Raw genomic sequence first — 24,691 nt, 5'->3', positions numbered from 1 at the left:
TAGTATTTGAGCTGACTTTAGTGCTGTATTTCACCAAAACATTCACATTTTACTGTCAGAGTATTTCAATCAACTGCATCATACTTCTGCTCCTAAGAAAATAAATTGTCACAAGATAGAAATCACTACAGTAGAGGACCAGCACAGCAGTCTGCAGGATGTATGATTGCAGTGGGCAAAAAGTCCACCAAATAAATAAGTTAAATTAGCAATTTTAATAAATTTTGGTCTGCAAGGAAGATGCCTTGTAATACAGTGTAATTCATGCAAAAAAATTCATCCTTGCATACCTAAAAGTCAGATACTAAGTAACGGGCCTGATTTCCAGAAAAATACAAATGCTCACTACCCCTGAAAGCCAGGTCATTTTTATTTGAATTTCTATCTGCAAGCACTGCTATCTGCAATGCACAGAAGATCTACATGAAGTAAACTGTAATAGTAATTTCACTTCAAAATTGTACCCATTTTCCCAAACAATCCTGCCACAGCACATTATCTCTGCACAGTATTTGCTTAAAAATATTCAAAGATCCACAACTAAAAGAAAAATAAATTCAACTCCTGCACATATGCAATGTGTTTGCTAATACTTACCAAAAGATTCTCTGGTTTGAGGTCCCTGTGGACAATGTTCTTGCTGTGGATATAAACCAGTGCTTCACACAGGTCAGTGATCATGACAGCAGCATCATGTTCCGTGAACTTCACACTTTCTATGATTGCATCAAATAAGTCCCCTCCTGGGACATACTCTAGGATTAGGTAGATCTCAGCTTCTGTCTCATACACTTCAATTAAGCTTACTATATTGGGATGAGAGAGACTCCTAATGATCAGAATTTCACTTTCCATCATGTCCTCTTTCCCCTTCAGCTTGGATTTATCAACAATTTTCATGGCATAGATCTGATTGGAGTCACAGTGCCGACATTCCTTCACCACTGCAAAGTTTCCATCCCCGATAGTTCTGCCAATCTCATAGTGTTTTTCCACATCAGCTCTGTTTTTAATGGCATGCCTCCGGCTTGTGTTTTCCAATCCCTGAGGCCTGTTTTCTTCTTTATTCACTCTGCGCTCCCCTGTTTTTTCTCGTCGCATCATGTCACTCTCTCTACGCATGATATTCCCCTCTCTTCTGGCACCCTCCTCTTTAGCCCTTTGTCCCTCTCTGCCCTCCCTATGTGTTTTAGATAGTTTCTCAGCATCCCTCAGAGTGTCTTTCTTTAGCCAGCCACTTTGGTTCATTACACAGCTACTTCCATCCTCTTCCTTTGCTTCATGAGTTAGCTGCAGCCCTTCTAGAACATTCTTCTTGATTTTTACTACTTCCTTCCCATGGTTTTCATGTTTCTCCACATCCCTTTCCTTCTCAATGCTCCTTTTTTGCTTCTCCAGCTCTTCATTAACATTCCTATGTAGGGACTTCCATGTCCTCCTACAGCCATTATCTTTCCAACCAACTTCCTCACCTTCCAGACAAGTTTCTGAAGATTTTCGGCAATTCCTGATCTTTGCATTTCTTTCTACATGGTACCTCTGACATGCACCTGTGTTCAGGTCTCTGTTCTCAAATGAGGCCTCAGCCTGCCTTTCCCTTTGTAACTTTTGCCTGGCCTGCCTTTCCTGTTCGCACTTCTCACACCTCACCACCTCCTCTGAACTCTCTTCTAATCCCTCCTCAGGACTCCTCTCATGGTTAAGGTACCTCTCACTTTCTCGGGTTTTTCTAGAAGGCTTCACTCCTTGCTCACTACCCCAGCTCTCTCTAGTCCACTTTTTTTTGATTCTCATTTTTTCTTCTTGCTTTGTCTTGGCTTGACTTTTTCCTTCATGTCTAACTACCAGTTTGGGAGACATGTCTTCACTGCAGTTCTTGGTAATTTCTGTCTCATCAAAGCCACTGTCCACTTTTGAAGCCTTGTCATACAGCCTGCTCTTCAGTTTTTGTGACTGCTCCTCATTCTCCTGAATGGCAGCACTGGCAGCATATGGATTTTCAGGATAAAGTTCTTGTAATACCACCTCCAGGTTCTTCAAAGTGAGGGGCTCCCTCCCCATGGCTATGAATGCATCACCTTCCCTGAAGAAGTCAGAAACACTTCGGATTTCTCTGCCTCTCAGATTGTAAAGCTTTCTCACACGGTCATTCTTCCAGCGTGGAAATCCCAGAGCTTCTGATATGTCAGCCATCAGCTGTTCAAAGGTCTGGACCGATCTCCTGTTGAGAAGCAAGGTTATCCTTCTGAGTGTGTGTCCGCCAGGTTTCACCACTGTAATAATCCTTGGCTTCACAGGGCTGTGTTCTGAATGTATCGTGTGAAAACTATTACGGGGATTAAAAAATGGGGACCTATGAGCACTTTCACTCAAACATGGTTTTCCATAGTTTCCACGACCAACAGGAGGACAAGTCCCTTGTAGTTTCCTCTCTTTTACTTTTGAGCTTGCATTGTGTAACGAATAGCCAAAGAACCCTCGGCGTCCTAAAGCAAAAGAAGAGCAGGCATATTATTAATTTTGCATAATCAGATCTTTCTGATGTGCTACATATCACTGTAAGTTACCTTAGAGAGTAAGGGTCGGTGCATTCAATGCTTATAAAAAACTTTAAATGCCACTAAGGAATAACTCCACATACATGCAACTACAAATATTTTCAAGTTTGTGAGAAAATGTAAATGCACTTTGTGACAGAGAAATGGCATTAAAAAAATAATAATACTGGAAACAAATAGATCCTTCTCCTAAATCCTCCCATCTTCCAGACATCCTAAAAAAAAAAAGGAGTTACTTGTGCCAGGATTGCATCCAGATTGTTTAGCATTTTTTTATGAATCTACCTACCATGAACTCTTTCAATTCCTTTCTGAACCCAATTACAATTTTGGCTTCTGTAAACTCTGTGGCAACAAGTTCCACAATTACATTGCATTAAGTAAAAGAAACTAATTGCTTCTGTTTTAAAATTGCTACCAGATGGCTATGTGTGTGCAACCTTATATTCTTATAATTATCTCCTCTTCACTTTCCCTGGACCATTCATTTAGTTTCTAGACTTATATAACAAATTAAGTAAATGAGATTCTTTTTAAAATGCATTACTTTAGCTACAATTTTACAGCAATTTTGTACTACATTTAAAAGTAATGTAATTTAATTTTTTCCCTTAAAGAAAGGCTATCTTAGTTTTGTTTGATAATTGGAATCCTGGTTTTCCAATATTTTGGTTTGACTTTTCTTTTCTAAAAATTATGTAAAATCAAAGGCCTTTATATCCTCTACGCACATTAACAATTTTCCCTCCAATATTTCATCTTAGAAGACCAACCAAAGAAAACAGCACCATTTGTTACATGTAATTCTGAAAAAGAAGAACTGAAAACGAAACACGTGGCTAGGGAAAAAACAAGCTATAACATAATTCACTGTCTATAAACACAACACTAAGCTAAGAACAAAAATGTCCCCTTAAAGTACTCCGATTTCTTGTACTTATTAAGATTAAAACTTGATTACAATGCAAGTCTTTTCAGCATCAAGAAAAAACTTTCAGAATGAGATCACAGAGCATTTCCAACTCCATTTAACAGTCTTGCAGTTCAGTTGGGAACAAACATTCAATATGCATGAACTAACAGGACCAATCCAAAAGAAAGCAGCCAAAATGATTACCAAACCATTACCAGGAAATTCCCAGACACAAATGGCTTATCTCCCAGAGAATCCAACCCATTTTCATACATTACTATGATTACATAGTCAAAGTACAGTGGACAAATCCACAAAGGAAAATCTGTGCATATGAGCGTTCCTCCTGGTGCTGGGGTTAACACACTTGTTCAAGAGTTCTGGCAAGCTTAAGCCTAGTACATTTTGGTTTTCAATTGCTGAAAAGCCATTTTCAGTATTTCCAGCTATGTATTTTTATTTGTCCTTTTTATCAAGGCATAATAGAATGAAGAGGAAATATGCCTCCTCACCTAGAACAACAAACAAAAGGGAAAACTACAGTAAGTGCTGCAGCATTCACTCGCTTTGCCTCAAAAATAGCATATCCAAAAGGCCAGGGGTTGAGTGGGGAAAGCGCACGAGGAGACACTGCTACAGACCTCCACTCTGCTGTTGGCTTTGTTCAATGTACGATGATGGACACTTCTTAGCTGTAATACTCTCACCAGCTAAGCGCTGTGTGCCCCCCAGCATGTCCCTTAACTCTTGGCTTCATTTTCTTCCTCTGCCAAATGAGGTAGCTACTTCTTCTCCAAATAAATATTACAAAGAAGCCCAGCTGCCAGCTCGCTGATTGAAGACATAAGCATTATATAAGAGCTATGTGTGACTAATGCCTGGTGGTTGTACAAGTTATTTCTGTCTTAATTCTGCTTTTTAAGGATGATCACCTGTTATCAAAAGATGACTACATATGTGCTAGTGATTTTTCAGTAATCAGCTATTTACATTCCACCCAGAATAAAGCCTACTGTGAATGGGGAAAATAAAAAAAAAAAAAAAAAAGAAAAAAATCAGATGTAATAACAGTTCTCTGAAATCTAATTCAACTCCAGAACATGTTGGTTACCAGGAACTGCCGAAGCTCTGAATTTAATCAACATTTCCAGATTCTTGCGTACCCACTGTCATCAAAGCATTATCTTGCTTATGGGAACAGCATGTGACATTTTTACTGCTTATAATCTTGGTACAACATAAAAGCAATTCTGCACTAATAATGACTTTTCCCACGGATTATGTTTCTTCCAGCTATGCTGCCATTATCACACCTTTCTATAAACCATTCATTTTAAGTGCCTGGCTGCACCGTTGGTTGGTTCAATTACCCAAACATTAATTATGTTTCCTTTCTTCACTAAATCTGCTAGGCTTTAAACAGAAACTAAGTTTATTTTTTAATTCTATAACTAATGGAATAAGAGCAGTTTTATGTAATTACTAAGAACAATCCAGGAATGTGTTTCTGTGCTTTTTAAACTGGCTTCATTCCTAGCCAAAACCAGTTTGACACAAGCCACAAGTGTATATATAATCATTTTAGGAATATGAATAATATTGCATATTTTTCTAAGATGAAAAAGAAAGTGTGAATGCTTAAATTGATGCATAAAGGAATCTCCTAATGTTTTCTGAGAAAAGACAAAGTGTCAAATTTTTCAAAGTCGTGGTCACAATAACTATATATTACATAAAATAAAAATTTAATTTAATTTGCCTATTTTAATCATAATTTCTGACATTTTCCAGTTATGCTATATTTATTTTAGCTGATACACAGGGAGCAAGCCTCAATCTGTCAGGACAGCGCACACACTTAAAGCAGTAACAAGCATTTCTAGAAAGCCTTCAAAGGTCACACACATACACAAGTTCTATAGCTACAATTTATATTGCTTCAAAATCTTGTTTCCATATTTATATGCAAGTGGGAGAGGGAGGAAGAGGGAAGTGGCATCAGAAAAACACTTCAATGAGTCTGAGTACTGGCAAATTATACAGCAGAGAAAAAAATGTGGTTTTTCTCTTACTGTTTTACTCAGAGCTAATGGTTATCAAATATACCTATTTCTTATAAATGTTAATATGGATGGATGCATGCATCTGTCTATTTTTATCCATATACACATCTATCTACATATGCTTGTGTATTACCATGTATCAATATATAGGATGATGCAAAAGATTAAGAAGGCAGAAAACTGTAGGGAAGCAGCATAGCCGAGGAGGCTGCTGAGGACTGTTGCTGTGGAAGGGCAGGGGTAAGGCAGCACAGCTAGTCAAGGGTACCATGCATGCCACCTAAGCTGTGCATATGGGCACAGAGAAAAGAAAACTGGGTCTCACAGAGCAATACAGAGCTCCAGATGATGAAGACATGACAGTCTTGTAGGGTAAACAATCACACCAAGTCCCTAGAGAAGCAGGGAGGATGGGATGAACAGGGATTTAGGAGCTTGAACAGGCAGCAGGAACAAGAAGTTTAGCACCTACTGACCAGAGCACAGGTGCTCCCTGGAGAGAAAATGGTTGCTGCAGGGAGCACAACTTCTGTGGTTCATTTTTTAAAAGCCAATTCACAAACCATTTGTGATAGTCACAGCCAATGCCACTGAGAGGGGGAGAAGGAATAGGGGGGAAACTACAAAAATTCCTCTAGAAGACCTTTCCTTATAAGGTTTTGGCTCATACTCTGCACCTGGAGTAAAATAAAGTGAGTTCAGAAGCTCTGAATAACATCTATATACAGAGCTTCAACCAATGTATATCTTAAGGAATTGCCTGGCTACACGCCCTACAGCAGCAGAGTAACGGAGTTTGCCAGAGGTCACCTATTCTTGCAATTAAAAATGTATTGCTGCCATTTGTCCTTCAAAACTTACCCCTTTCCTTGACCAGTCTACAAGTTTTTGTTCATTAATTAAAGTTATTTCCATTCATCTTGCATTCCTTCTTGGCTCTTCTGCTTGAGATCATAGTTTCAGTAATTAACTGAATGGTTTACCCAGCAGCTAATTCTGCTATCAAGTCACAGGCTGCAGTAGAATTAAATTTTTTACGAGTATTACAACACAATTTAAAACAGAAGGCAACACTGAAATAGGATCTAGTTATGGCATTGCTTCCTGTGAATACGATGATGTTATTTAAGCCCTGCAATTTCTTTAGAGGGCCTTGGATCAATATGAAAGCCTCCACTTAAAAAAGCAACCGTGAAAACTCCCCAAAACATTAGCAGCATTCTTCACACAAGAAAAGTTGCACACGACAGAAACTGTGGATCTGGGAGTCATTTTAATATATTGGTCCCAATATAGCATAAACAAAATACTGTTTCAAATGGGAAGGGAAAGAACAGCACTAAAAATATCTGGTTTTTCCTTAAGCCCCAGCAATTCCTGCTGAGGCCATGCAAAACAAAGACCACAGGAGCCCAAAACATTTAATTCTTGTCAAAGTATCAACAAGTATCTTAAAGTACTTGAGGATGAAGAACATCTCTGGCCTTTAACGCAGACCAGCCAAGTATGTAGTTCACACAGGTTACCAGTGTGCATCAGCAGTCGGCTCCAGGATGCATTCTAAGTCCTCTAGAAGCATGCAATCTTGATCTCCTCTTCTTTCTGCAAATTATTAAATGTTGCAACTTGCAGGGCTAGTGCACACTGTTAGTGCCCAAGACTGAAGTAGTAGTATGACAAGACTCGATGTGCTAAATTAGTTACACGGAAACAAAATATGATCACAGGCATCCTTTTACCGCAAGTAAATTTTGCATGGGTATTATTTACAGCCCTACTGTTGGAAAAGCTACTGGTGAATTTTTCTCTAAAGAGCCATAGCTGTAGCACTCTCTCTTGCCTTCCCTCCTGCTCAACCTTACCTCCCTGCCATGCTTTACAGCGTTTTCGGGCAGAGATTTTGGTTGAGTCAGGACTAGTGGTTATTTCAGCAACAATGAAAGGCAGTCACACTGTGTCAGTTTTATCCAGATAAAATCCTGAGTAGAAAAAGAAAATCAAATTTCACAAGGACTGGATCAAGACAGTGTCAAACATAGCAGGACAGTCCCTGCCAGTTCCAGCCTGAGCAAGTTCCAACAGCTCACACAGCTCAGAGGTATGGTGGACCTTGAGGACCCTAGCACGCTTCAAGCCAAGCTTCAAAAATGTCTTTTCCCCTGTAATAGCTACTTCAGTAACTGCTAGAGGAGGGCCAAGCACCAGAACTGAGAATACAGTCCTCTTGGCCATCCCATGGTGCTCCTCTGTGTAGAAGCTGTTTAATTCAGACAAAAGCAGACAGAGCAGATCACGAGGGAAAGGAACATCTGAAAATGGGGCATTTAGAGGTATTATGCAAGCCATTTTGGTGGCAAGTCAGTGTCTGGCTGCTTTCAAAAACCCCACCAGCTATCAGGCCAAGAAAGTAACGTTAATTAGAAAAAGTAGAAGTTGAGCAGTTGAATCAAAAGTTTGGGACTGAGTAAATGTGGCTGGACTTCTCACAAAGATACTGAGAGTCAATAGGGAAACTGAGGAGACTGGAAATGGCATGTCAGAAGGGACACTGGAAGAAAACACGGAGCACAGAAATTTTGCTACCAAAGGAAACTAAGACTATAGACAAACATGTACGGAGACAGATAAACAGGACTAGGGAGAAGGGGGTCACTCTGCCCTCCCACGTGTTATGGAAGACAAACTGGCCCAGCAAAGAGACAGGATTAAAAATTTCTTATAAAACAGGGTATGGCAAAGGGATTAAAATGGAAGCTGATTGGAGAAATGCCAAGGAGAGACACAATGCAGTAGGAGCTGGGAGAGGGAGCTGGAACTTGCAGGGAGAGACGAGGAGGCCTGGGCATAGGAGAGGGAACTGGAAGGGGCATTGCTCTTCTGATATCACTGTCCAGAAGCCAGCCAGGGTGTAGCAGGGCCAGGCGCTGAAACTGAAGAAGGAAACCTAGTGAAGAATTGGATGGGGAGGATAAGAGAAAAGAAGGTATAAGAGGTATTGGGACAGACTGCAGGGAATGGAGTAAATAGGGCCATAGTTAGACATTGTCTGACAGCAGTTCCTATGAACTTTGACACTGGCTGATAGCAATTTCTATGAACTTTGCTGACACAGTAGAAGCAGATGGAGACTGTAATAGGGATGCAGTAAAATGTGAGGGTGAGAATAAGAGCAAGTCGGGAAGTCAGGCTGGATGTTGAACTTAGGCAAAGGGATGGGACTGGGAGCCAGCAACAGAACTGTCTTCACATGGTCTGCTCCTTTGCAGTTTTTTGCAAAGGACATCTACCTGCTTTTGTTGTCACTTACCATATTAGTTCCACTGATTTTTTTTTTAAAGTACAGGGAAAACGACATGCACACAAACAGGTGACTACATAAAGAGAACACTACCAAGGTCATCATTAAGACAGGACAAAATTAAAGCTGTCAGCATGACTTGAATTCACCTCCTCTTGCATACAAGATAGTTTAGAAGGGCATACAGTTTTTCCTATGTCTACTCCAGGGTACAGTGGATGCTCTTTTATAGATAAACTGGAATCAGGACTGTGGCGTAAAAAAAAATCTGTAATTAGAAGAGCTGAAAAGTGTGTAGTGAAAGAATACAGGAAGAATAGTTTCTCTGCATAAGGCAGTGCAGCCCTGAAGAACTGGATTTTCTCTCAACCAGTTCCATAGAGTTTCAAAGCAACAGACTTAATCTAGATTTCTCAGAGAGGATTACATTCTAATGGCCAAAGCAACGTCCTGAGACCTGATCTGCAAACCTGCTCAGCGCTCACATCTGCAAGAGAATATACTGGAAGAGGTACTCCAGATGCAAGGTAATATGACACAACACATAGATAACGCTAAGTCATCCCAAAATTCAGGATTTGGGCATCTCAGGTTGCTTTCTTTCCCTTTAAAGTACTTTTTACTTTATTTTTTGCACCTTGACTCCCACTGAACCCTGTTCATGCCCTCTCTTTATAGGTATCACAGAGATGCTAATCCATGTTTGTTGCTGTAGCAATAACCATGACAGAAAAGCCCACAAGTTAATAAGCCTGTATTAACAGCAGGGTTCAAAAAGCATGCAGTGAAAGGCATGAACAGCCAGGGTAAACAGTAAGTAGATGCTCATTAGGTAAGCTTTGTCCATCACATACACTGATGGAGCCAGAGACCCTGGGGAAAAAACAGCAGCATCTGATAATGTAATTAATGTTTATATCTTAATGCACAGGAACACAGGTTGCGGGGACAGTGCTACTAATCAATAGTCATAAAGGCTTGACTTTGTAACCTGAACAATGTCAGATTTTAAGTACCTGGCCTCGTAGAAATAATTTTTTTTAATACATTGAACAAATTGTATGTGTTCAGAAGACATTTGATGGTAAGGCAGTTGTAGATTTGTCCTGGGTTCAGCTGGGATAGAGTTAATTTTTTTTTTTTTTCAGGAACCTGGGAGGTGGGGGGGCATAGCTGGGGCAGCTGACCTGAACTGGCCAAGGAGCTATTCCATACCATGTGACATCATGCTCAGTATATAAATGGGGAGCGGGCCGGGGGGTGGGCTCTTCTTTTCGGTGGGGGAAGTGGCAGAGCGTCGGGTCCCGGGTGGTGAGCAGTTGCACTGTGCATCACTCTTTTTGTATACTTTTTCATTAGTACCGTTGTTGTTGTTGCAATTTCTTTGTGTTGTTCCAGTAAACTGCCTTTATCTCAACCCTCGAGGTTCCAGGTTTGTTTTTTTTCCTCTCCTCCGTCTTCCCCCCATCCCACCGGAGGGGGGCGGGAGGAGTGAGCGAGCGGCCGCGTGGTCCTTTGTTACCGGCTGGGCTGAAACCACGACAGTCCTTTTTGGCGCCCAACGTGGGGCACGAAGGGTTGAGATAACGACAGATCTGGCCAGAGCGTGTTGAAACAAATTTGTCATACACATTTCTTATACTAGATAAATAGATGTTAGTCACAATGTTGATTCAGTTGTTTACATGGTGGCGTTTTGTAAGTTCTTATATGCTTTATGTATTGCCTGTAGTTGCGTATCTCATCTCTGGGAGAGTGATTGGGATTATCATTTTGCTGTACTGGGCAATGTCGACTTGTGAAATGATTACATCACTGGTCATGAGGTTAAGCTGGTATCTGTATGAGGCAGTGATATCATTCCCACACTTTGGGCACCTTCTGTTGGATTTTATTGGTAATTACACCCAACCCATGGGGAAGTCAGGGGGGGATACTTCCCCCCATCCGTTCCCCTCCTTTTTCTCTTTCCAACTAATTACAACAGTTTTCGAGAATTTTGAATATCCTTGGGATGCGCAAGCCTGTGTGCTGTTAGTGCTATGCCTCCTGACTATGTTTCAGGTCTTGTCTAGGGCTACAAAGAGGCTCTTTAAGAGTACCACCCAGAGATCTGTCCCAAAGCTGGATATTTATGGGTGGCACGGCATGTGGGAGGATGTGGGCAGGTATCTAGAGAACTTCTCACCTCCAGTGACTTGGAAGTTCACTCCCGAACAACTGCAGAACCCTCATGAAGTGATAGAATTTTTGAAAGGAAAATGCTGTGGCTATCCCAGAGACACACAACTCACTACACTGTGCTGGGCCCTGGCCGGTATCTACCAAACCCTGCTTGATACTATGCAGCACCCCCAGGGGGAAAAGGGGGAAAAGATGGAAAACAAGACAACATGCACCGTGGCTAACCCTACCCCGGTGACAGATACTGCCACTAAACCAGAGAACCAACCTGTGCCAGTATCAGTCGCCCCTGTACAGAAAAAGAAACACACAAAGAAATCAGTTCGCTCAGTGAGAGATGAAGATGAACCAGGGTCATCGCGAGAACAGGAGGAAGAGGCAGAACCTGAAATAATTACCCGATCTCTATCCCTGAGTGAGTTGCGTGACATGCGAAAAGATTTTAGCCGCCACCCAGGTGAGCACATTGTTACCTGGCTGCTCCGATGCTGGGATAATGGGGCTAGTAGTGTGGAATTAGAGGGTAAGGAAGCCAAGCAGTTGGGATCTCTGTCTAGAGAAGGGGGTATCGACAAGGCGATTGGGAGAAAAACACAAGTCCTCAGCCTCTGGAGGCGACTTCTGTTAGGTGTAAAGGAAAGATACCCTTTCAGGGATGAAGTTACATGTCACCAAGGCAAGTGGACCACCATGGAGAGAGGTATCCAGTACCTGAGGGAATTAGCCGTGCTGGAGGTGATTTATAATGATCCAGAAAATGCGCAGTCACCCACAGATCCAGATGAAGTCCAATGCACACAACCGATGTGGCGGAAGTTTCTACGAAGTGCACCACCAACCTATGCCAACTCATTGGCAGTAATGTCCTGGAAAGAAGGCTATGGACAAACGGTGGATGAATTGGCTGTCCAACTCCGGCAATATGAAGGAAGTCTCTCTTCCTCCCTACGGGCCTGTGTCTCAGCTGTAGAGGAATTGTCCCGAGAGTTCCAGCAATTCAAAGTAGATATATCCTCCTCCTCACCTGTACAGGCCCGCATTGCAGTTATTGGGAGTAAGCGTTCCTCTGCCCAAGAGAGAGGAGAGAGAAAGTACACACGACGGGCTAACCTGTGGTTTTACCTGCGTGACCATGGAGAGGACATGAGGAAGTGGGATGGAAAACCTACCTCAGTCTTGGATTCACGGGTACGGGAGTTGCGAGAAAAAGCAACCAGAAAAGAAGATTCTTCTTGGAAAACTGCTGCTCCAGTTTCCCGTGAGCAGTCCCCCGGGCGCAGTAGATGGGCCGATCTCATTTCTGATCCTCTTGAAGGGACTTCTGATTCACATGTGTAAAAAGTGGGTAACAGATATTCTAACCAGGATTAGAGGGGCCCTGCCTCCAGCCAGGTGGAGGAGAGGGACAACCGAGTCTACTGGACAGTGTGGATTCGATGGCCTGGCACGTCAGACCCACAGGAATATAGGGCTCTAGTAGACACTGGTGCACAATGTACCCTAATGCCATCAAGTTATAAAGGGGCAGAACCCATCTGTATCTCTGGTGTGACAGGGGGATCCCAAGAGCTAACCGTATTGGAAGCCGAAATGAGTCTAACCGGGAATGAGTGGCATAAACACCCCATTGCAACTGGCCCAGAGGCCCCGTGCATCCTTGGTATAGATTATCTCAGAAGGGGCTATTTCAAGGACCCAAAAGGGTACCGTTGGGCCTTTGGTATAGCTGCATTGGAGACAGAGGAGATTGAACAGCTGTCTACCCTTCCTGGTCTCTCCCAAGACCCTTCGGTTGTGGGGTTGCTGAAGGTTGAAGAACAACAGGTGCCAATTGCTACCACGATGGTGCACCGGCGGCAATATCGCACCAACCGAGACTCCCTGATCCCCATCCATAAGTTGATTTGCCAATTGGAGAGCCAAGGAGTGATCAGCAAGACTCACTCACCCTTTAATAGTCCCATATGGCCCGTGCGGAAATCTAATGGGGATTGGAGACTAACAGTAGATTATCGTGGGCTGAATGAAGTCACGCCACCACTGAGCGCTGCTGTGCCAGATATGTTAGAGCTTCAATATGAACTGGAATCAAAGACAGCTAAGTGGTATGCCACAATTGACATTGCTAATGCATTTTTCTCCATTCCTTTGGCAGCGGAGTGCAGGCCACAGTTTGCTTTCACTTGGAGGGGTGTCCAGTACACCTGGAATCGACTGCCCCAGGGGTGGAAACACAGCCCCACTATTTGCCATGGACTGATCCAGACTGCACTAGAAAAAGGTGAAGCTCCAGAGCACCTGCAATATATTGATGACATCATCATATGGGGCAGCACGGCAGAAGAAGTTTTTGAGAAAGGGAAGAAAATAATCCAAATCCTTTTGAAGGCTGGCTTTGCCATAAAAGAAAGTAAGGTCAAGGGACCTGCGCAGGAGATCCAGTTCTTAGGAGTAAAATGGCAAGACGGGCGTCGTCAGATCCCTGCGGACATGATCAACAAAATAGCAGCTATGTCCTCACCAACTAATAAAAAGGAAACACAGGCTTTCTTAGGTGTTGTGGGCTTTTGGAGAATGCATATTCCAAATTACAGTCAAATTGTAAGTCCTCTCTACCAAGTTACCCGGAAGAAGAACGATTTTAAATGGGGGCCTGAGCAACGACAAGCCTTTGAACAAATTAAGCGGGAGACTGTTCATGCAGTAGCTCTTGGGCCAGTCCGGACAGGACCAGATGTTAAAAATGTGCTCTACACTGCAGCTGGGGAGAATGGCCCTACCTGGAGCCTTTGGCAGAAAGCACCTGGAGAGACCCGAGGCCGACCCCTGGGGTTTTGGAGTCGGGGATATCGAGGATCCGAGGCTCGCTATACTCCAACTGAAAAAGAGATATTGGCAGCATATGAAGGAGTTCGAGCCGCTTCAGAAGTGGTTGGTACTGAAACACAGCTCTTCTTAGCACCCCGACTGCCAGTGCTGGGCTGGATGTTCAAAGGGAAAGTTTCCTCTACACATCATGCGACTGATGCCACGTGGAGTAAGTGGATTGCACTGATCACACAACGGGCTCGCATAGGAAACCCCAGTCGCCCAGGAATTTTAGAAGTGATCATGGACTGGCCAGAAGACAAAGACTTTGGAATGTTGCCAGAGGAGGAGGTGACACAGGCTGAAGAGGCCCCGCTGTATAATAAACTGCCAGAAAATGAGAGGCAATATGCCCTGTTCACTGATGGGTCCTGTCGCATCGTGGGAAAACATCGGAGGTGGAAGGCTGCTGTATGGAGTCCTACACGACTAGTTGCAGAAACTGCTGAAGGAGAAGGTGAATCGAGTCAGTTTGCAGAGGTGAAAGCCATCCAGCTAGCATTAGATATTGCTGAAAGAGAGAAGTGGCCAGTGCTCTATCTCTATACTGACTCATGGATGGTGGCAAATGCCCTATGGGGGTGGCTACAGCAATGGAAGAAGGGCAACTGGCAACACAGAGGTAAACCCATTTGGGCTGCCACACTGTGGCAAGATATCGCTGTTCGGATAGAGAAGCTAGTGGTAAAAGTACGTCACGTAGATGCTCATGTACCCAAGAGTCGGGCCACTGAAGAACATCAAAACAACCAGCAGGCAGATCAGGCCGCCAAGATTGAAGTGTCTCAGGTGGACCTGGACTGGCAACGTAGGGGTGAGCTATTTATGGCTCAGTGGGCCCACGATACCTCAGGCCATCAGGGGAGAGATGCAACATATAGATGGGCTCGAGATCGAGGGGTGGACTTGACCATGGACACTATCGCACAGGTCATCCACGAATGTGAAACATGTGCCGCAATTAAGCAAGCCAAGCGGCAAAAACCCCTGTCGCATGGGGGGCGATGGCTGAAATATAAACAGTGGGAGGCCTGGCAGATTGACTATATCACACTCCCACGAACACGCCAAGGCAAGTGCCATGTGCTTACAATGGTGGAAGCAACCACTGGATGGCTGGAAACATACCCTGTGTCCCATGCCACTGCCCAGAACACTATCCTGGGCCTTGAAGAGAAAATTTTATGGCAACACGGCACCCCAGAAAGAATCGAGTCGGACAACGGGACTCACTTCCGAAACAACCTCGTAGACACCTGGGCCAAAGAACACGGCATTGAGTGGGTATATCACATCCCTTATCACGCACCGGCCTCCGGAAAAATCGAACGATACAACGGACTCCTGAAAACTACATTGAGAGCGATGGGGGGTGGGACTTTCAAACATTGGGATACACATTTAACAAAAGCCACCTGGTTAGTTAATACTAGAGGATCCGCCAATCGGGCTGGCCCTGCCCAACCAAGACTTCCACATACTGTAGAAGGCGATAAAGTCCCTGTAGTGCGCATGAGGAGTATGTTAGGAAAGACAGTCTGGGTTAGTCCTCCCTCAAACAGAGGCAAACCCATTCAAGGGGTTGTTTTTGCTCAGGGACCTGGGTACACCTGGTGGGTGATGCAGAAGGATGGGGAAGTTCGATGTGTACCTCAGGGAGATTTGATTTTGGGAGAGAATAGCCAGTGAATTGGGCTGTATGATACCTAACTGCTAAATACCCTGCCAATGCATGTCATTGTATCTATAGTGTCTATATGCCATATCAAGGGTATTACTGTAAGAATTACCCAAATGACTGCGGGATGGACTTTGAAACTAAGCCAAGTACAACAGCGACAGAACTTGAACTGACACCCAGCAATTTCCTCAAGATCAACATCTTCGACCTGCAGACTAAGGGCGTGAGTTGCACCAAATGTACTAGCCACAAGTTCCAGAGGCAGCATACAACAACCCACCATCTCACACCATCTCTCTTATCCTGAAGAACTGTTACAACAGATGGAGCCCCAAAGTCATGGACTAAATAAAATCAATGGACACATTAGAGGGATAGCCCATACGCTAAAGGAATACCATTTGCGTGTGTGTGTGTGTGCGGGGGGGCGACGGGGACGGACGCAAGTCCATATACTTATATATATAAGACAAGGAAGTGGTAGTGGTCGATTGGAAAATGTAAGATCTGGGCATGATGTAGATGGTATAGAATAAGGGGTGGATAATGTCCTGGGTTCAGCTGGGATAGAGTTAATTTTTTTTTTTTTACAGGAACCTGGGAGGTGGGGGGCATAGCCGGGGCAGCTGACCTGAACTGGCCAAGGAGCTATTCCATACCATGTGACATCATGCTCAGTATATAAATGGGGAGCGGGCCGGGGGGTGGGCTCTTCTTTTCGGTGGGGGAAGTGGCAGAGCGTCAGGTCCCGGGTGGTGAGCAGTTGCACTGTGCATCACTCTTTTTGTATACTTTTTCATTAGTACCGTTGTTGTTGTTGCAATTTCTTTGTGTTGTTCCAGTAAACTGCCTTTATCTCAACCCTCGAGGTTCCAGGTTTGTTTTTTTTCCTCTCCTCCGTCTTCCCCCCATCCCACCGGAGGGGGGCGGGAGGAGTGAGCGAGCGGCCGCGTGGTCCTTTGTTACCGGCTGGGCTGAAACCACGACAAGAATACACTATGCAAGAAAATATTACTGTGAATAATATGGTATTATAACAATGGTTTACTAAACCAAATAAAATAAGCACAATCTAAGTATTTTTAGAAGACCAAAGTGTATTTTATCCACTTATATTAACAAAGTAACTCATCATGGTATTTGCACAAATTCTTATCTGCATTAGCTACTGGTGCAGAAGGAAAACAAAACCATGTTCGGTATTACAAATGCCGTTTATCAGCCAGAATCTTTCAAAAACAGTTTTAATACTGTCACAGTGGGGAAAAAAAAAGGGGGGAGATGTGATCAGTGTAATTCTGTAACATCATTTCTGCTACCCTAATGGGCATTTCCAGTCACACTCATGCCAGCGCATCCATGACATCCATGTCCAATTTGCACTAGTGTAATGGAGATCAATCACTGACCCAGTCTAACAAAATTTGTAGAAAACTAAAATCACTTAGCAGCTCAGGCAGTATTCTTATTTCACCAAAGAAAAACTAATTTGGGCTTATCTACAAAAAGGAAAACACCACCAGAATAATATCTCTATCTCATAAATACACAGTTTTAGCCTTAAAAGATCCTATAAAATCAGTATGACAGAATCCCAAGCTCATTATCTTTCACAACTTCACATCAAGCATGCTTAAGTTTGCATGCAATATTATTTTTCCTTTAACTCTCAGCCCTGCAAACTCAGCTGTGTGTCAAGTTGGGTTCCTTCTGTCCCACATGTCACCAACAGAACTGAAGTTTCTCCTGGCCAAACATGTCTGGTCCCATTAAGTGAGTGCCAAAGTGTCAGCTGCGAGGAAAGAAAATGTCCTTAGTGGCTACTCCTAGAGTGCAACAGTATGGGAGACACACACCTTTATACCCACTCCCTGCCCTCATAAGGACAGGCAAGAAGACTTCAAAACTTTACATCATACATCGTATCTTCAACATATCTGCTTTTTATTTTAAGAATAAAATAAACATCCATTATGTCATGCAAACTGGAAACTAGAGATCTCCAAATCTTTCAATCCCAAAAAAGTCCATTCTCATTCTTCCCCAGTCTTTCACTCTAGAAAGAAATAAGAAGGGACTCTACTCCCTTCTCCCTGCCCATTTCTCTTACTCCCTTTTCACTGCCAGTTTTGGGACATAGACTCCTGAGTTTATGGGAGATCCTAGAGGGCAAAGAGTACCAGAGCAGCTAAAAAGCAGGCATATGTTGTAGCAAAGGAGTTCCTAAAATGGGAAGGATGATCTGGAGGCACAGCCTGGGGGTAAAACCTTGCAGCTGGCTGGATGTCAGCACAGGGAGGGAACCTGAGGGATGTCCACATTGGATCCCTCACTATAGCTGGATAAGCTCTGGATTTTTTCCATTCTGAGGATGGATGGTGCCTCTGTGTCACCCCCAGCCCCACTGTGGGTGCCATCGTGCAGTGAAATGCATGTAGGAGGCTCAGCATGCAGCAACATGTAACCATATTTACTGTATGAGAACCACAAGGGATAAATGACATTTAGCAGCCACCTTTCCTTCTTTCTCCTCAAAGAAGATAAACTCAGGGTTTTCCTGGCCACTCCCTCCCCCCACCTTCTCTTTCACTAAATGTTCAGAGCCCCTCTGTAGCCTGCCCTGGCCCTCTCCTGTCCAGCTCCCCCCAGGATGGAGCAGCAGGGTCCAGCCTTAGCTCTCAGTCTTACGCTCCCTTTTCCAACCTGACAGGAGCTGTTGGGCAAAAATTACCTTCCCAGGCACTCACCTCCTTCCCCTGCAGGCCTACAGCCACCCCACTGTACGGTTTAAGATTTTCTAAATCAAGACATTTGTAATTAAAAAATAAAATATTTACAGCAAACACAGATGGCTATTACCATGTGTTAGTGTTAAACTGTGTTGAATCACCCCCAGAGCAGCAGATGAAGGTAAAGATTTCATGTAGTCTGGTAATGAGTCACAAGTGTCATCATTTTTTTTTTTTTTTTTTGAGAAGAACCCCACTTTCATTATCTTCTTTCTGACATTTTAAGGGTAGCAAATTAAAAAGCGAGCATAAAGAAAGCCCTTTAAAGAAGTATACAGATGCAGACTCTGTAAAGACCAAGTGAAATGTAAGACTGCACGTGAAATGAATCAGTGCCTTTGGAGGTGTGAGGCTCAGTCTAAGTTGTTACCCTGCATAAAACCAAAAAAAGAGTATTATGAAACTGCTCATTTATTTCATTTCTTTCAAAGATGACAGGCTGTGTATTTTATTGGGAACAGCCATGGCTGCTTTCTGCAGTTTGACTGCTTTAGGGTCTGCCCCAGTAACCAGGGAAGTGAACCCTGCAGTCCAGGACCTTCCATCAAGAATCTTTCAGGAGAGGGACAGAACTGACAGAGGGAAACAAAAACATCTTACACAATTGCAATATTGGCCAGGATCCATCTGGCAAAGCCCTCCATGTGTTTAAGGCTCAGTGTATGGGGAGTTTCACATTGATGCTTTTGACTCCTGAACTACCATATATTTCAAATTAATTATTCATGTTTCACCACAAAGTAAGCTTTCACTGCTTTTTAATCCTGTTAGCCAACATTGCCTCAGTCAAAGGAGCAGGATGCTGTTTCTTCTTGTGAGAGATTTTATTTGCATTGCTTCCTAAATCTCAACTTGATGACTAATTGGTTGCAACTGAGCAAAGCCAGTGAAAATAAGAGAGCTTGCAGAGGTGTCACTGAGGGTTTAATTATGCTTTCAGATCCTTTATTACCAATAACCTTGTTGCATAACTAAAGGAAAGACCCAGCCAGAGTCTGATTCTCCATCTGGTTTGCAAAAGGGGCAATTACCCAAAAGTTTGCTTTGGAAATTTAGCACATTTAAGAGAGGTTAACTTGCATATAAATGTAGAATTCCCAACCCTATTATTACAGAACCACTTTTTCAGAAGAGACTCATATATTAAAGTCAGCATTGTAAAATAAATTGTTTTGCAGAACTTATAAAAGAAAATGGGCTTCTCAGGGAAAACTCTACACCAGTGCTAATTAGACTTAAAAACATGATGACAAGCAGAAAGATCAGAATTTTCACACCACCAGACATTTCTCAGCATTTCCACTAGCTACATTATTTGGGGTGACAAGAAAACTAAAAAATTGGAGTATATGTGCAGGCTAGCAATACTGAGTGGGAGATGGTGTTTTTTAGAATGACTGAGAGCTTCTTCTAAGAATATATGACGTAAATAATTGTTTTGCAATCTTACAGTAATTAGACACAGTAAACTATACTAGCAACAGAGGGAAGAGGTAAATGTGCCTGGCTTTCTTTTACAGTGAAGGCAAACTACTGCTAGGTAAGATGAACAATTTGCAAGCATTACCAAAACTCCAAATTTACATTAGAACCAATCGAGCCAGTAGCTCCCCATGCTTTTTTCATTGTTTCTAGTATCTGGTGAACACTCCAAAAGGACAGACCCTGTACCCTGAAAATGAAAAAAAAACCTGGAAAATGATATACTGTTAAGAAGTGTCACATTCACCTTTCAACTACTACATTTTCAGCTCTGTTCCAAGTTGCACTGAAGCTAATTAAAAGTCACATTACCTTTAGTGAGGTCTGGATCAGATCTAACTCAGGCTGCTGAAGCCACCATAATGTTCTGATACTAATTATATGCAAAAGAAAATCTATATAATGCTGATTTCAAGCATTGTTAAATGTTTAGGAATCATCAAGTCAATGGAAAAGAGGAAAAGCAGTAACGGAAACCAACTCAGTTCATCCTAGAGCTGTTGGAAAAGAAGGAAGGACCACCAGCTTCCCTGACTTCTACAAAACTATAGATGTTTCTGCAGAAAACAAACTAAGCTAAGTAATCTTAGAAATGGGGAAATGAATCCCACACAACTTCCCTTAGTCACCACATGCTGAAAGTCCCACAGATGCCAAAATTGTGAAGCTCTACAGAACACAACTAGAAAAAGCAGCAGTGCAGACAGATACACAGCATGTAGTGACACTACCAGATCAAGATACATTCAAAACTCAGGTTAGCATGCCCAAGGTAATTAACTTGAGCATAAAAAAAACCCCAACCAACCAACCAAAAAAACAACAATAAAGACTAGGTAACTTCAGCACAGCTCAAATTCAGAGGCTTGAACAGCTGCCAATACCCTGAATTAAAACCAAGTTATCTTATCTTTGCTGACAGTTTAAGTCCAATTAACCCATTCAGGTTAATGAACCACAGATGGAGATTTACCAGAAGCTAGCTCTCAGCTGATGTGTCCTAACATCCTACAAAAATTTTCATGGAAAGAGTCATGCCATTTCAGGAGATCCACACCCATTACACTACAAGAAAAACTCTAATTCTGCAGGATCAGTTTTATCCAGAGAGCCACAGGACAACATCCTGAGATACAAAATGCAGCCACTTCTTGAGAAAAGCATGAGAGTTGCTATAATAACTGCACTTCTACTACATGAAAATAGCTGTAACATGTTTTGTAAGTTTGTTTTCACTTACTGACTGTTTTGGGACTCTGCTGGCTCCCAACATTTTAAAGAGTCAAAACTGCATTTAGACCATATAAAAATCACAAGAAGCATCAAGAGGAAAAAAGGGGGGCTAAAGAAAAAGGAGACAAGGAGGTAAGAAGATAAAATTGTATGCAAACATGCATACACATACATTTTAATTTCTATGTAAAGCAAGTAGCAAAAGCATGCATACTGTATCACCAAACTGTCAGGTTTGGTGATAAACTCCGAGATTATCCCCTCACACAATCTAGGTTGCAAGCTAAAACGCTCAGAGGAAGAAGCCAGAATTTTGTTATACTGTTGCAAGCAGTTTGTTTTTAAAAAGGAAATGTTTCAGTACTCAGGGTAGCAAAAGTTTCAGTTTATGGGGTTGTTTCCAAACACAGCCTCTAACAACCTGAAAACTGTTCCATTAGCCCAAACCAGTGGCCTGTCCAGTCCTGCTGACATTGTGTACTGAATGTTCCCTGAGGAAGGCAGAAAATAACGCTTTGCAGTAAAAAGTTATGGAATAGTTTTCCTATAAATATCTGTTCTGCTATTAAATAGGAGCAAACATAACCGACATAACTACAGAAGGCAGGGGACACAAGGGTGCAATCAGCATTCTTCCCCAGAGAGGTTTGGCTACCACATGTCACAGCATCCCCATCTGACACAACAGCCCTCCCCCACCCCTTCAGCCCCTGCCTGTAACCGGTGTAGCTCCACTTGTAGCAGTTTCCCAGCTGAAGGAAAATTCACCACCCTTAAGTGGGTTTTAACACACAGTTGTGCAACAGCTTAAAATCTTTGCCTCACATGGTATTTACTTTTATGCAGAGCATCAGTGCTCTCTGAGCAGCCCACAAGCACTCATCCCAAGTGAACTATACTCACACCAACTATTAACAGTCCAAGTTACTTCTAATCATCAATTTTATTGCAGTACAGATGATGCTGTGTGTGCCTTTCAGAATAGTAAATGCTAACTTCACACTCAGACTTCAAAGCTTGCTCTCATACCTCGAACAGCTGCTGAGGTGGTCTCTCAGCCTGGGAAAAGGAGCATAGATAGCCTGACCCCCACCCAGCTCCCCCGTGGGAAGCAGCACAGACTCGCCCTCCGGCTAGTAGTAGCCGCTTGTTCAGCTTCCCAAAGGCTGTGCAACGAATCCACTTCATTAGTTTCCCCTGCGATACAACGCGGGGGTAGCTGGGGGGCTTCTCTTTAACCGAAAATACGAGTAATTGAAGGAGCACGGTAGAATAGCCACCCCAACTTCGCCCCCCCCCCCTTTCTTTAAAGCCTTCCTTCCCTCCCTTCGATCCCACCGCCAAGCTGTGTCCCTCCCAAGCCCCCATTTCAAGCCCAAACGCCACCGAAAGCTCTCCCCCCCACCCCTACCCGCTCACCGCAACCCCACAGACACGCGAGGAGCCGGGGAGGAAGTTTCGCCCCCCCTCCTGCCCCCAGCTCGTGCCCCTCCTCCCAAAATGACACACACACCCCCACCCCCTCCCGCCAACCGGCGACCTGCCGGGCAGGGGGCCCGGTGATGTGGCGCGGGGGCTACCTGCCCCCGGGAAAGGGGGGCGAGGGGGGATGGAGGGAAGGGGGCACTCACCCGCGCAGTGACCATAGGGGCAGCAGGAGCCCGCCGCGGGGTGGAGCGCGGGCGGCGCGGCGGCCGGCATGCCGCGGAGGGCTCGGCTGGGGCTGGGGGCTGCCCGCACCTCACCTCACCTCACCTCACCGCACCGCACAGCGCGATCTCTCCGCGCCGCCTCCCGGCCGTGAGGGCAGGGAGAGGGAGGGGCGCCGCCGCGTAACGGTCACACCAACGATCACACCTCCGCACCCCTCCCCGGCGCAGGCGGGCGGGGAGCGTTCCGCCCTCCCGCGGCAGCCCCGAGGAACGGCACCTCCCCGCCGCCATCTCCTCAGGCGGCAGCCCGCCCTCCTCCCGCCTTTCCCCGAGCCCCCCTTCTGTCACCTCCCAGCGGAGACGTCGTGTTCGGCCCCAGCCACCGAAGAGTCCGCGTTTCCCCCCTCAGCCGGACGCCTACCCACCCGGCACGGGAGTTTGTTATGTGGTGGGGCTTCACGCATCCCCGCCGCTGTTGGCGGGAGGCGAGGCACAGCTGCAGTCCCGCTCATTAGTGCAGGCAGGCACTTCTGTTGTAGCCCCTTGCATGCCCAGTACTCTTGGTAAATCATTCCATTTGGCTTGGATTAAAAAAGACACATGCTAAGCGATGTAAATAAAGCGCACGTTGGACACGCAAACAACTGGTTGCCCAACGTCTTTGTAAAGTATGAGAAGGTGAGGAGCAAGGAGTTAATTTCATCTCCCCGTGCTGCAGCATTCAGGCCACCCGTGGGATGCTGGCTACACATCTGGCACAGGTAGTCAGGCAGGGTTGAAAAACACGTGAGAGTGAAGCAATGAGCCACAAAGCTGATTTAAGGATTGTATAAGAAGAAGTTGGACCACTTACCATACTGAGAAGGAGATGCAATTTGATAACAGCATGTACATACCTTCATAGGGGAAAATACCAGGAATTAAAAGGCCCTTTAATCTTGTAGAGGAAAAGAATAATGAGTCAATGTCTGGAAGCTTAAATCGGACAAATTCAGATTAGAAATGTTATTGATGGGAGCGAGTAAACATAGGCACAAATTATGGAGGGAAGCCATGTTTTCTTCTCTGGAAATCTCCAGATAAAACAAGATATCTCTGTGGAAAATATACTGTATCCCAATAGAAGTAGTTGGACTTACCACAGTGATAATTGGATAAAATTTAGTGGCCAGGGATACCTAGTAGGTTAGACTAAAAGACTTAGTGTTCCATCATTCTGACCTCAAATTGTATGAGCAGGACAAAGCAGAACATGCTAAACATATCCATTATACTCTGATTTCTGTCTTTTACTGAAAGTTTTGTCCAGCTGCCCCATTTAACTAACTTTTCTTCTATGATTTTACTTCCAAAGTATTTAATCATTTTTGAGGCAACACAGTCTGACACAAACACCTTTTTAAATTTAGATCTTGATCAATATTTATCCTGAAATGTATTTCACTGCGCTCTTAAAGAGTTGAGTGTACAGACATAGACAGAAAGCTCAAATACCTTTTCTGGCTCTTTGACACAGAGCAGTTAGATTTTGCTAGACTACCTGGTGAATGAAACCATGTAAAATAAAAGCATAGACATGAACTGTCACGTAAACTAGTCAAAACCCAGGTTGTCAAAACCTGCAACACATTATAATACCAAGTTAGCAAGTTGCTATCTAAAAATGTAGCATAACTTCACTTTCATTTGAAATCTTCCAGTTTGTCTAAAATATCAAAAACTCTCTGATTCCAAGTTTATTTTCACTTTACCCCATTGTCTAGAGCGTGTTAATCCTACAGTCATCATTATCTGTTTGCCCTGAGTATTGAAGTTATTTTCAGATAATAGGTTTTCAGGATTAGACCTGCCTGGAGGAGTGTAACTAAAGTGTTGCTTTTCAGTCATTTTTTACATGTGCAGCTTATATGGTTGTAAGAGTCGGTCAGAAAATCAGCATTGTCTCAACATTGTCATCAGGAACATGAACA

The 24,691-nt window shown here is 43.7% G+C and overlaps 1 protein-coding gene across 2 annotated transcripts in view; it reads right to left on the bottom strand.

Moving 5' to 3' along the window:
• Positions 1 to 22,897, bottom strand: part of DCLK3 (doublecortin like kinase 3) — a 38,018-nt gene extending 15,121 nt beyond the window's left edge. The window contains exons 1-2 of one of the 2 annotated variants that reach the window (XM_069809694.1): positions 22,701 to 22,897; positions 598 to 2,486 (exon numbers count right to left, since the gene is read on the bottom strand). In XM_069809694.1, the coding sequence (XP_069665795.1) occupies positions 598 to 2,486; positions 22,701 to 22,770 (1,959 nt within the window). In that variant the 5' untranslated portion in view covers positions 22,771 to 22,897. The remainder of the gene's footprint in view (positions 1 to 597; positions 2,487 to 22,700) is intronic. The other variant, XM_069809685.1, reaches the window with a different exon arrangement.
• Positions 22,898 to 24,691: the final 1,794 nt, after the last annotated feature.

The sequence above is a fragment of the Haliaeetus albicilla genome, chromosome 2 (genome assembly GCF_947461875.1).
Source record: "Haliaeetus albicilla chromosome 2, bHalAlb1.1, whole genome shotgun sequence".
Classification (NCBI taxonomy): Eukaryota; Metazoa; Chordata; class Aves; order Accipitriformes; family Accipitridae; genus Haliaeetus; species Haliaeetus albicilla.
The sequence above is the reverse complement of the archived record's forward strand: the minus strand, read 5'-3'. Positions and strand labels throughout refer to the sequence as shown.